This window comes from Cryptomeria japonica, chromosome 2 (assembly GCF_030272615.1).
Source record: "Cryptomeria japonica chromosome 2, Sugi_1.0, whole genome shotgun sequence".
NCBI lineage: Eukaryota > Viridiplantae > Streptophyta > Pinopsida > Cupressales > Cupressaceae > Cryptomeria > Cryptomeria japonica.
Genome location: NC_081406.1, coordinates 651,539,430 through 651,552,960, shown reverse-complemented (window position 1 = coordinate 651,552,960; position 13,531 = coordinate 651,539,430). Strand labels below are relative to the sequence as shown.

Sequence of the window (13,531 nt, the reverse complement as noted above, 5' to 3'; positions counted from 1 at the left end):
AGCCCTAGGCCTCACCTCCACCACTGCTTCAAGCCTATTTATCTTTCTTATGGCCACATCAAATTGTGAGAGGAACCATTTAATAACTGTATCCTACCACCCAATATCTTCTTCCAACTTAGACACTTTTGCATCTAGAGAGGACGGGTCGAGTTTGGGGGTATAAACACCCTAGCTAGATGAAAAGGGGGTAACCTCCTCAAAAGCAACATGATACAAGTTAGATTTCGAGGCAGAGGACTCAAACTCTTGCGAAAGCTCCTCCTCATCTGAGTCCACTATCCTTGGAAGGTGCGGCTTGGGCATTTTTCTATTTCACCCCTTAGATAAGGTTGAAACAGGTATGCCCTAGTTTGGTTTTAGACGAAGAGGAACAATGGGGTACAATTTTGAAATAGGAGCACCAGAAAGCTCCAACACTAACTTTGTATCTGATAAGGGGCTAGGGGAAATCGATGAGGTCCCACTGGATGGAGTTAAAGCTAGGTGAAAGTTGTAAAGCCTTAGGATTAATCCTTGATGTAAGGGGATATAATTTTTGGATTTAGACCTAGCAATTGATTGTGATAAAGAAGAACACCCCTAGAAGGGAAAATTTATATTTATATTGTACCTTAGATGATTTAGCATGAGGAAGAGTTGGGTATGGAATCTCTTAAATCTTCCATCCAAAGTGAAGTATTTCATGAGCAATAGGGCTGGATCCTTTCAGACTCAAGGAAGGTCTTCTCTATTATATCCACTCTGCAGTCTCGAAACCACTTCTCCGGGATTGAAGAATCTCTTGAACTCATTTTTGTAGGACCCTTTTGACTTCTTAGGAAAATTCATTCGTTCCAGCAATAATCCTAGTCACAATAGCGATTGTGTCTAAAGAGACCTTAAAGACCACTCCCCTAATTTTCACCTCACCCTTCTCTCGCGATTGAGTAAATTTTTTGGAGAGATTAGGATCAAATCCTTGCATTGGTTTGGTTATTCTTGCAACTTTGAACTATCACCTTTCATCCCTCATTTTTTTTAAGGTGGCATGTCATTATCAACTTTAGGGGAAAACTTGGTTCTTGACATAACTAAGGGATAATGTGCATTTTATGTTTAGAGGATTGAAACATATAACAAGTTTTTGGTAAATTAAGATAAATAACTCCTTGAGTATAGTGAATATTAATAAAGTATTCGAGGTATTAGAAAGATCAACCTTAACACAATCATTTTTTTTAAGGATGGATATAAATCATCTATTTGACTTGACATAGGTAACATTGTCTAAAGAGACAACAATACTATTGAGAAATGCCAACATGACAAGGGTAAGTAAGAAAACTTGATCCAAAATGAGGCATGGATAGTTCATTCACTAAAGACAATGAATTCTAAGTCTAGATAGTGAGAACCAATAATGAGCTACAAACATGTTTGAGGATGACATCTACATGATTTGCTTTTGCAAAAAAGAAACGAAAAAAACCCTTTTGTTTGATTTTAGACAACATCTTGTTGAAATCCATAAGAAACTAAGAATTGTTGAAAGGATACACCCAACAAAATATCCAATCAAAATATCATTTAAAACCATTTAAAAGCATTATCAAATTTAGAATAGACAAAACCACATCAAGTGATTCCCATAAATAAATAGAATGGCACTACCAGAAGTCAATGCTCAAGCCAAGAACATTACCAAGAGTTCAGACTTTACATCTCCATTTGGGAGCAATGAGTGCATCGATAATGGATAGCCAAGACAGCTTACCAAGAGTTCAGACTTTATCAGAGAGTGGAATCCAAACGGTTCCTCTCCACTATGTCAGAACAGGGCTTGAGGCCTCCAAGCCATGCAACACACAGGTTCCTGTCATTGATTTACATGGCTTGGATGCCCAACATCTTCAACAACAGGAGACCATTGCAGCAATCTCAGGCGCTGCACAAAACTGGGGCTTCTTTCAGATCGTCAATCATGGAATCCCACTACCTCTTATTTCTCGCGTCCAAGCCCTGGGCAAAGCCTTTTTCGATCTTCCACTTGAAGAAAAGGAAGTGTGTAAAACCCAACAATCTGGGAAACCTGGTTATGGAAGCAAACTAGGGTATTCTCCAGATGCCAAATTGGACTGGGGAGATTATTACTGGAACATTGTTTGCCCTCCTGACAGAAGGGATATGTCCAAATGGCCCAAACAGCCTTCTGATTTCACGTACACTGTTTGCTTCTCTTCAATTCTCATTAACTGTGGATGGTTGTTATTTGTAATATACTCTGATGGGTATTCTTGTTATTTGTAATATATTCTGATGGGTATTCTTGTTATTTGCAGGGAGGTTATGGATGAATATACTAGAGAGATATACAAATTGTGGGAAGTGCTGATGCAGGCACTGAGCAGAGGATTGGGATTGGAGGATGAAAATTCATTGAACGAGGCAGTGGGTGGAGACAGCAAAGAAATCCACGGCAGAATTAATTATTATCCACCATGTCCTCAGCCAGAATTGGTACTCGGACTTTCTCCTCACTCTGATCCCAACGTTCTTACATTTCTTCTCCATGATGAAACCCCGGGCCTGCAAATTCGCAAGGATGGAAATTGGGTTGATGTTCAAAGTGTCCCAGGTGCCCTCATTGTTAATATTGCTGATGCACTAGAGGTACCCAGATTTGCAATTAACTTTTGCCCTTGTTTTTTCAATGAAGTTGAGATTTATTTCCAAGATTTTTTTTTGTTTTGAATAGAAATATTACATCGAAGAAGTTATCAGATCCCCCCATTAAGAGCAAAAACGAGTTGTTTTTCTTTTGGGGTGAGTGTGCAGATAGCAAGCAATGGAAGATACAGGAGTATTGAGCACAGGAGTGTGGTGAACAAGGAGAAAGCGAGGATTTCATGGGCCATGTTCTGCCATCCACATGATGAAGTGATTATTTCGCCTCTTCCATCTTTGATTGATGAAGACCATCCTGCTGTGTACCAAGGTTCGTCATGGAAAGAGTATCTACAAAGTTTTTTCATCAAAGGACTGGATGGAAAGGGGTATATTCATCAACTACAACATTCCTGATTGCTACATTTGCCCTGCACCATTAACGTAGATATTAATTCTCAGAACTATTTTCTTAGAAGATAATGTCTTCTCAACAACTCTTACCTCTAGTATTATTATCTTAAAACTTTAGAATACTATGTTCCTTCCATGACTTGAAAGATTTGGATTTGTTTAAAGAAAGTGGATGTCAATTTCTAAAGAAAGTTAAGTGGGTTACTTGTTCAAGTTGGCTACCTAAGATAAATTGAAGTAGATAGCATTCACTAAGAATATGAATGAGTTATTTATTCGAATTTGGCTTTTGGTAACTATTCATTAAAGGAAAATAAATAAAAAAATGATTTATTTATTTAAGTTGACTTTCATATAGGGGAAAGGACCCAGTAGTTGAACATGTACCAATTGTTGTGAGGGTTGTTGATACCTTTTGTTCCAAAAATTGAACAAATAAAACCTATTGTTTGAAACAAAAAATATCAATTTTTGTTAGGAAATGTACCAACAGTTGTTAGGAAATGTACCAATAGTTGTTAAGAAATGTACTAATATTGTAAAAAGTAACCAATCAGGTGATGCCATGTCAGCTGCACAACTATTGGGGTCTCTTTTGCACGCCTATTGGTCTCACTTTTTTTTGGGGCTGTTTTGGACACCTTGGCAAAAAGCATGCTGATGTGGCATCATATTTGATGACGTGGCCCTGAAACCTTAGTTATTAGCAGGGGACTTGCCAAGTAAGCTGCTGTAAAAAAATCGGAGTGATTTGAAATTTCCAAGTAGGATTTTGAGAAGCGCGAAGTTAGGGTGCACGACTACTGGGTCCTTTCCCCTATATTATCTTAAGAGAATTTTCATTTTTTAATTGAATTAGTTTATTTTTTTATAATTTTCAAAAATTTTAATCATATTTTATAAGGATTTTGGTGGAGTTCATAACTTAATCTTTGATTCCGAATAAAAAAAGTTTTAGTGTAAGATTCATGTTCTTATATTAAGAAACTAAATCATTATGTGAGTTTGATATAAAGCCCTTCAACAACAACAAAAAAGAAGTTAAATTTTGATTGTGAATATTAATTCAAATAAAAGAATGTGTCTACTAACATATTAGTTATGCTAAGCATTATTTTAATGAATTACACATTAGAAATACTTTTTACTATATGATTATTTAAGATTTAATATTTCTGAACGGAAATAAACTTTCCTTTTAAATTTTGATTGTGAATATTATTTTTCAAAGAAAATAATGTGATAACTAACATTTACTTATGTTAAGCATGATTTTGATAAGTTACACATTAGAAATACTATGTATTATGTGATTATTTAAGAGATAATATTAAATTTAGTTAGGCTAATCCAATAAAGCATACACATACAAAAATAATTAACCTAGACTAACTAATGAATTCTAACAAAATCTTGATATCATGATAATTGCATCACTTATCAAATGTAAGAATAAAAAATAGAAAATATTGTACTTACCTCAATAACTCAAGAATGTCCAAGGATTAATGTAAACTTTGAATTTAATTATAACCTCAAAACCAAGAACAAATAATGGTAGAATAGTATTTAAATCTTAATATAAAATATTATATTTAGTTTGTGCATGGATGAATCAAAGATCAAAGATAAATTTGTAGTTGTAAATATATCATATACTCATGAACTTGTAAATTGTATAATCTACAACCTTTCATTCTTAACTTCACTTAGTTCAACTTTTTTTTTTTTTTTTTGGCACATCTTCTAATATGAAAACATTGAGTTTGGTTACAATATATAAATTAGGAACAAATAATTTGGTAGACTACTATTCAACTCCAACCTACAAAGAATATGTATGAATGAATGAAAGTAAAACTCTCTAGAATGAAAGTAAAACTCTCTAGTCATACTATATGCTCATATAATTTTCATGTAGAACTAGATTTTTTTAATGTACCATTCTTCATCCTTATAATGAGAAAATATTTGTGAACATATAGTCTATTAAAATGATTTCATTGAATATCTTTAGATATAGATAAATTAGCAATGAAATGCATTAATTTATGTTCAATTAGTCATAGGATGGTATACTAAAGGCACTAGAAATTCACTTTGTAAATCTATCACTATATTTCTTTTAATAAATAAATAGGAAATAATACTTAAGTTTTCACTTCTATCTCTATATCTTAAATATTAAATGCACTCTCCTAACATAAATTATTATTAAAACATTCCCTCTTTCTATTGTACATCGTAGTTACATATTTATTAATAATATCTTTAATACCCTATATGTTGATATTCCTTATGTGTTAAATTGTGTTAGGATTAAGATTTCTAAGCATTTTCTAGCATTGATTTTGGAGTAAATTCCTAATGAGAACTATGTTTTCATATATGTAGAGTGATTAGTGTTGGGATTAAAGTGTCTCAATCTTTTGAAGTCCTAACATTGGTATTTGGACTTTTTTTTTAAATATTTGGTTTAGTTTTACTAACCTACTAGACAATTTTGTTTGCACATTCTAGTTTGTCATCTAGTGGGAGTCGACATGTTGACTTATCATCCTATTGGAAAAGTGATGGAAATTTTTTTTTCCTCACATGGAGGTAGGTGTTCCACTTAGATGATCTTGAAATTTTGTGAGGTAGGTGACAAGTGTCATGTAATGATAAAATTATGGCAAGATTGTATGACACACCTACCTATGATAGTTTATGACAACTAGATATTTTTAGAGGTAGGCACCCATGAATGCTTGGTTGTTAGTGATAGTTCTGATACTTAATATAAGTACAGATCCAATAGCCAACAAGATGAGAGGGGGGGGGGGGGGGGTGAATCATACAAACTTAATCATCCATAAAAACATCAGATTCAACCTCGGTAACATATATATCAGTCATATAACCAAAAATTGTCAAACATGCAAACTCAAAAGCATATGAACAATATAAACCTCATAACACTAGATTTAATGTGGAAACCCAAATAGGGAAAAACCACTGTGGGATTTCGGACCCACTAAGAAATATACTCTTCTAGAGTATGCTCGATTAAAAGCAAATCCCGTTAAAGATTACAAACACATTGCTAGATGTGACCCGGTTAAGGGATTTCCCACAGATCTGTTAGGATCTTCACTTTGTTAGAAGTGACCTTGTCAGAGGATTTCAAACACTCAATCAAAATGTCACCTTGTTAGAGGATTTACATATAAGACTGTTAAGTCCACTCGGTTAAGAGATTTCCTGTCACTTTCACAAAATAATAGTAATGAAAATCTATCTGCAACTTCACATCTAAAATGCTAAAGCAGATTCTTATTTGTTCAATACAATCTAGACATAGAACTAATCTTGTCTATCTGCTGGGCATCAATACTCTGTTATACTAACAGGTCTTCAAGCTTTTGTGCTCGGTAATCACTATGTAGCATCCCTGTGCATACACTTGCCTGCATACATTGTTTATCAACAATTTCCTATTTATAAACAATCTTCTAACCGCTTAATCTCCTTGATCACATTTCCCATGATCAATCATAGCCATCAGATCTTTTAATCTTGTCCAGGTTCATTGTATCTTTCGATTTGAAAACGTTTTACCCCGCCTTGGAACTTGCACATTCACCTTGGAACTTGTGTTAGGGTAATGCGGTTCAATCTGAGCTGTAGATCTTCTTGCCGACTTTCCACTGCCTTAGATTCGTTTAACAAACTTCTTCCATGGCTTGCCAATCAATGATCCGCTCCAGCTCATCAGCTTCTTTCATTAAATATCACATGTAAACATTTAATGCATTCTGTTATAGCTCGGTTACAACTCGGTGAATACTAAACTTCACTCGGTAGACATTCTATCTTCATTAACCGACTGCGATAACCTTAGGGTTTACCGACTAGGTTCTTTGCCTGATATCATACTGTAGTATTAACCTTTACATTTTACAACATATGTATGATGTTAAAATAATCTAAAACATCAAAATCTCATCATTGTCTGACTTGGTAGAGTTGCCCATTGAATAACTTATCCCCTTATTCATCATATTTTTTCTTGTGTCTTTACCGACTTCTTTATAATCTTCATATCATATTTCTCAAGATATGGCAACATCATACTGAATTAGAAACTCAATTTCTTGACATCAATGACAAAATAATAATATCAAGATAGTAAAACATCTTTAATCATTTATGTCCATAATCATCAACAACCTTCTCAATATCCTTATAATGTAATATTGCCAACAGTTACATGTGTGAAGGTGTTGTATGTTGAGGAATATGATTGCATGCAAAGGAGGTTCCCAAGTTGAAAGATTTTAATGATTGTTTATGATAGTGCTTCACATGCAAATAAGTTGCATGGATGCAAGTGTTGTGCATATCTTGGGATTCCTTACAAGATTAGGATTTTTTGACTTCAACTTAGGTGTCCATTTTGGGATCTTTCTCTTATGCATTGTAAAAGCATTAAAAGAGTTAGGGAAAAAGCATGGAACAATGTCACACTTTGGGCCAACGGAGGGTAGTTCGGCCAAATTTAGTTCGGTCAGACTACTCCTCGGCTGCATGGTGCCACGTGGCGCCTCCGTGGCATCGAAATGGCACTAGGAGTTTAGCCAAACTCCCTTAGTTGAAAAGCCACAATAAAAAAAAAATGATTTTTTTTGAAATGTTGGAACTAAGGGTAGTTCAGCCGAACTATCCTATGTGGCCTACCATGTGGCACCAAAAAGGCCACTTTTTGTGCATTTTTGCCAGATTCAACTTCTGGCTAATTTTTCATCAATTTGAATTTAAAAAAAAAAAAAAACCCTTTTGCAGATCTCGAAGTGATGAATCTGGTCGTATAATTTTTTTTACTATTTTGATGATTTTGAATATTTTTTATTAATTAAACATTGTGAGTAGCTTTTTAAAGTAAAAAAAGAGGCCAATTCGAAATTAAAAAAAAAAATTGAATAAAATTAAAAAAATAATTTTTCACTAGATGAGAGAATCTTCTCGAAAAGGGTATTTTTTTGTTTTTGGTTAGTGATAAATTTACTAGTCAAGAGGTGGCGCCGACCAAAAACTATCAAATTTAGCTATGTTGGACTTCAAAATATTATAACGAGAAAAATATAAATCAAAATATAATTTTTTTTCTTATTTAACACTGCATATATATGTTCTCTACTTGGAAAAAAAAAATCATAAGAAAATAAGTTCATTTTTATTTTCTTATGTGGCACCGACTAGAACCCCTGATTTTTCAGCATTTTTCAGCAATGAAAAATCTATCTTTGAAATTATAAAAAAAATATCAATTTTTTTCCTAATTTTTTTAAAAAATAACAGATATAAATTTCATTAATATTTCTACATTTGGTCAGTTTATATAATTTCAAAATTCAATTTAGAAATGCCACTTTTCTGCGGTCGAAGTTAAATAGTTTTAGTTTTGTTGGCCGGTGCCTTTATAAAAGTGTGACACAACATTGTGCTTTTACCCATTGTTATTATATGTTGTTCATGTTGTAGTTTCTAGTTGTTTTGTAGGTGAAGTGTTATGCTTCCAAACTCAATCTAGGTTGTGGGTTGATGTTAATACTCATGTTGAAGAAGCTATTGTACTTGGGTTGTATTGTACTCATTTTTTTTCAATAATGCAAAGTACTATGATTTTGGAGTGTGGGTAAACTTGGGTTTTCCCTATGTATATGGTGTGTTCATTGGTATAATATTTACACATGTTTAATATCTTTGTTTGAATGTCTTTCTAATTATACAATAGTTAATATTTGTAAAGAAAAAATGCTTTATCTCCCTCACTATATTAGCACATTAGGAAGTTTTTTTCACACCTTTTCTTCCTTTCAATTATTATTAGAGCTTGGAAAATTTTGGTTCCATTGTTGGGCAGTGGGTTTTTTGTACTAATATTAGTTTGAGTGGTAAATTTTGTAGAGAATTTTCCAAATCTTGTCACAAGAAGAAGATGGAAAGAACATCCAAAAAAATTGAGATGGAGAATTGTAATGGCACTAACTTCGAACTATGAGAATTTTAATGCTCATAGATTGTGATCTATGGGTTACAGTATCTAGAAGGAAACCAATAATCATGGCCCATGATGTTTGAGATTTTATATATACAAAATATAAGGGCCCCATAAGCATCATTTGACAAAATATATGTTATTGAATGTATATTATGAGAAGACTATGAAAGATATTTGGAAGAAGCTTGGTGATGTCTATTTGGTCGAATCCATGGTAAACAATCTTTTTTCTGAGAAAGAAAATGAATTTTATAAAGATGGAAGATGGATGTCCATTTTTTATCATCTCAATATATCCAACATGATAGTTGCTTAGTTGGGATCCATCAGTGACAAGATAAAGGAGGGAGACCATGCATAGAATACCCAATTAATTGAAAAGGATAAGAGTTCGAGTCTGATCGACACTAGCTTGGGAGGAAGTGCTAGTAATTGGTGGATGTGAGAAGGAGAATTTATTGATTTTTACTCACTTTTTTGGGTCTATAAGGTAGTAGAAGAAATTATCAGTTATATCTCAGATGCAAGTTATCCATTAAATTAGAATGCATAATTTTTTTTTTTGATTTGCTAGTATGACTAGTATTGAAACATTACTTGCATTCAGATGTGGAGCAAAGATTAAATCAAACTTCATAGGATCTTAGGTTTGTCGATGGCGTAACAATTTGATTTATAGACACAGACAATGGATAAGCCAAAATACATTATGTCTTTGGGAAATCAAAATTCATTAGCATCTCAGGATAAGAAGTAAGGCTTAGATAAGTATGGAACCAATTTAGAAGAAACTATGAACATATAGTGAAGTTAGAACATAAGATTTAAAATATAAATATATTAGCAAAGACTCTTGATAGAGGTTAATGTATAATCCAACATACTTGAATTTACAAGACTATTCAAGATTGGAGGAAAAAAATTGTACACAATTTTATAAGAATATCAATATGTTGTGGAAGTCATTATACAATGTTGGTATGAAATTCTTTTATTTTTTTTATCATGTATTCAAAATTGTCTAAAATATGAGTTAGGTTACAATAACATTTTATATTCACATGAGGAGAAGAAGAATGAGAAGAAGCCAAAGCCTCCCTTTGAGAAGATAGAACACTAACATGTAGCATTCTCGTAAACCAAGGTTTACTATCTCTTTGAAGGAGTGTCATAGTGAGTTGGAAGATAATTTAGACTCCATCATGTTAAGAGGCTATGGAGCCAAAGGACCAAATTATCCTTTTGTTGTGCCCCTTCATAAGAAGATGGACCCTTCATCTTATCAGTTTGTTTATTCTTGCAACTTTCCACTATCATCCTTCATTCCTCATGTTTTTGAGGTGGTATGTTATTATTGAGTTTAGGGGAAAACTTGGCTCTTGACATAACTAGGAGTTAATGTGCATTTTCCTGATTAGAGGATTGAAACCTATAACAAGTTTTTGGCAATTAAGATAACTAACTCCTTGAGTATGGTGGAAATAACTAGTCCGAATATTAATAAAGTATTTTCAAGGTCTTTAGAAATATCAACCTTAACACATATTTTTTTTAAGAATGAATATAAATCATCAATTTGGTTTGACATAGGTAACATTGTCTAAAGAGGCAAAAATACTATTAAGAAAGGTCAACGTGACAAGGATAAGTGAGAAAACTTGATCCAAAATAAGAGTAGGATAGTTCATTCCCAAGAGACAATAAATTCTCAAGTCTAGGGAGTGAAAACCAATAATGAGCTACAAACATGGCAATGACTATGTGTGAGAATGACATATACATGGTTTTGTTTAGCATACTAGAAAGAAAAATCCCTTTGTTTGGTTTTAGACAACATCTAGTTGAAACCCATGAGAGACTTAAGATTTGTTGATCCACTCACAAAACATGTTTTTGGAGGGGACACACCCCACACAATAACCAGTCAAAGCATCATTTTAAACCATTTAGAAGTATTATCAAATTTAGGAATAGACAAAACCACATGAAGTGATTCTTTTGAAGAGTTCCCGGGCCATGAAACATCTTTGGTATGATTTTTCAAGGTTTATTTGGAGGAGCAGCCATTCTCATGTGTATCCAAACTAGTGAAACCTACACCAACTATTAGATTTCTAATGTTTGAAGCCATTTAAAGAGATTAAATCCTAGGAAGGTGAAAAATATAAATATTTTTAATAAACATAAAGATAATATATGAATTCCTACTTAAATAAGAAGTAATATGGCATAGGATGATTATAGACAAAGCAAAAACATGCAACTGAACTATGTCCAAAATTCTTATAGAGATCAACCTACTAAATTATTTTTTGACTCATTTAGAACATAGATGGCACCAAATTTATCTATTGTTTGTGATGTAGGTAAATTACATCGAATAGAATTCATTAATCGGTCTTTAATCTTATTTTGTACCAATTTCTTTATGAGACATTACATTTAGTACTTCCAAATATGACAAGTAGAATTACCACTTGTATTATTTCACTTTATTTTATATTACAAAGAGGTTGGAGTGCATGTACACCATCTCACACAATATTTTGACAAGAAATTTGAGCCACTTGAAACAATGCATTTGACATCCATCAAATGATGTCTTAGAAAAAAATAGAAAGTATCTTTACTGTTTGATGCTTTTGTTGATTGCATGTCATGGTTTAAAGAATAGCTATGAATATTACATACCGTTTGATGCTTTTGTTGATTGCATGTCATGGTTTAAAGAATAGCTATGAATATTACATACCATAAAATAACTTGACATATTTAAGACTTACCATCAAATTTAAGCTTCACAATTTTATAAAAATATTATGCACAATTCCCATAAATAAATGGAATGGTAGTACCAAAAGTCAGTACAACAGTTGTGACTGCTACATTTGCCCTACACCATTAATGTAGATATTAATTCTCAAAACTATTTTCTTAGAAATGATTCCTTGTTGGGTTTCCAAATTCATTGTCAATCATTCTTATCTGTAGTCTTATCTTGAAACTTTAGGATATTATTTTCCTGCCATGAGTTGAAAGATTTGGATTTGTTTAAAGAAAGTGGATACCATTCAGTAAAGAATAAGAGTGGGTTACTTGTTCAAGTTGGCTACCTAATATAAATTGAAGTAGATAGCTTTCACTAAAGAATAAGAATGAGTTGTTTATTCGAATTTGGCTTTTGGATACTATTCATTAAAAAAATAAAAATAAAATAATGATTTATTTATTTAAGTTGACTTTCATATAGATATTATCTTAAGAGAATTTTTATAGTTTAATTGAATTTGTTTAACTTTTTTTCTAATTTTTGATAATTTTAATTATGTTTTATAATCATTTTGGTAGAATTCATATCTTAGTTTTTGGTTCCCAATCAACTAAGTTTTAGTGTAAGATTCATGTTCTTAAATATTAAGAAACTAAATCATTATATGAGTTTGATATAAAGCCTTTCAACAACAACAACAAAAAAAAGTTAAATTTTGATTGTGAATATTAATTTAAAGAAAAGAATGTGATAGCTAACATTTTAGTTATGTTAAGCATGATTTTAATTAGTTACACATTAGAAATACTTTTTACTATATGATTATTTAAGATCTAATATTTTTGAACGGAAATAAACTTTGCTTTTGAATTTTGATTGCGAATATTAATTTTCAAAGAAAATAATGTGATAGCTAATATTTACTTATGTTAAGCATGATTTTAATTAGTTACACATTAGGAATACTTTGTACTATGTGATTATTTAAGATCTAATATTTGTAAAGGAAAATAATCTTTCTTTAAATTTAGTTTAGGCTAATCTAATAAAGCATACACATACAAACACAATTAAGATTGACTAACTAATTAATTCTAACAAGATCTTGATATCATGATAATTGTGTCAGTTATCAAATGTAAGAATGAAAATAGAAAATATTGTACTTACCTCAATAACTCAAGAATGCCCAAAGATTAATGTAAAATTTGAATTTGATTATAACTTCAAAATCAAGAACAAATAATGGTAGAATAGTATTTGAATCTTAATAAAAAATATTCTATTTAGTTTGTGCATGGATGAATCAAAGATTAGAGATAAATTTGTAGTTGCAAATATATCATATGTAGCCATGAACATGTAAATTGTATGATCTACAACCTTTCATTCTTGACTTCACCTAGTTATACTTAGTTTTTTCCACATCTTCTAATATGAAAACATTAAGTTTGGTTACAATCTAAAAATTAGGAACAAATAATTGTTAGACAATTCAGATAATCGAAAGACAACTGAGAGGGGGGAGGGGGGTGGATTAGTTGTCATAGATTACAGGAATATTTAGCAATTATAACTTTAATACCGGAACCCAAAACATTAATACCAGAATGCTTAAACCAAATACCAGAATAGCAGTTAAACCAATTAAGCATAAA

The 13,531-nt window shown here is 32.0% G+C and overlaps 1 protein-coding gene across 1 annotated transcript; it reads left to right on the top strand.

Annotated features, from left to right (window-relative positions):
• Nucleotides 1-1,648: 1,648 nt before the first annotated feature.
• Nucleotides 1,649-3,273, top strand: LOC131038379 (leucoanthocyanidin dioxygenase). Its single transcript, XM_057970798.2, has 3 exons — nt 1,649-2,201; nt 2,322-2,652; nt 2,818-3,273. The coding sequence occupies exons 1-3, from the start codon at nt 1,663-1,665 to the stop codon at nt 3,061-3,063; spliced, it is 1,116 nt and encodes a 371-aa protein (XP_057826781.2). The 5' UTR covers nt 1,649-1,662; the 3' UTR covers nt 3,064-3,273.
• The last annotated feature ends 10,258 nt before the right edge of the window (nt 3,274-13,531 follow it).

What these genes read in the sequence shown, in the direction of transcription:
- LOC131038379 (XM_057970798.2), top strand. Translation starts at nt 1,663, where the DNA reads ATGCTCAAGCCAAGAACATTACCAAGAGTTCAGACTTTACATCTCCAT. An exon ending in AAACAGCCTTCTGATTTCAC is followed by an intron (nt 2,202 to 2,321) that starts GTACACTGTTTG and finishes TGTTATTTGCAG; the next exon opens with GGAGGTTATGGATGAATATA. An exon ending in ATATTGCTGATGCACTAGAG is followed by an intron (nt 2,653 to 2,817) that starts GTACCCAGATTT and finishes GTGAGTGTGCAG; the next exon opens with ATAGCAAGCAATGGAAGATA.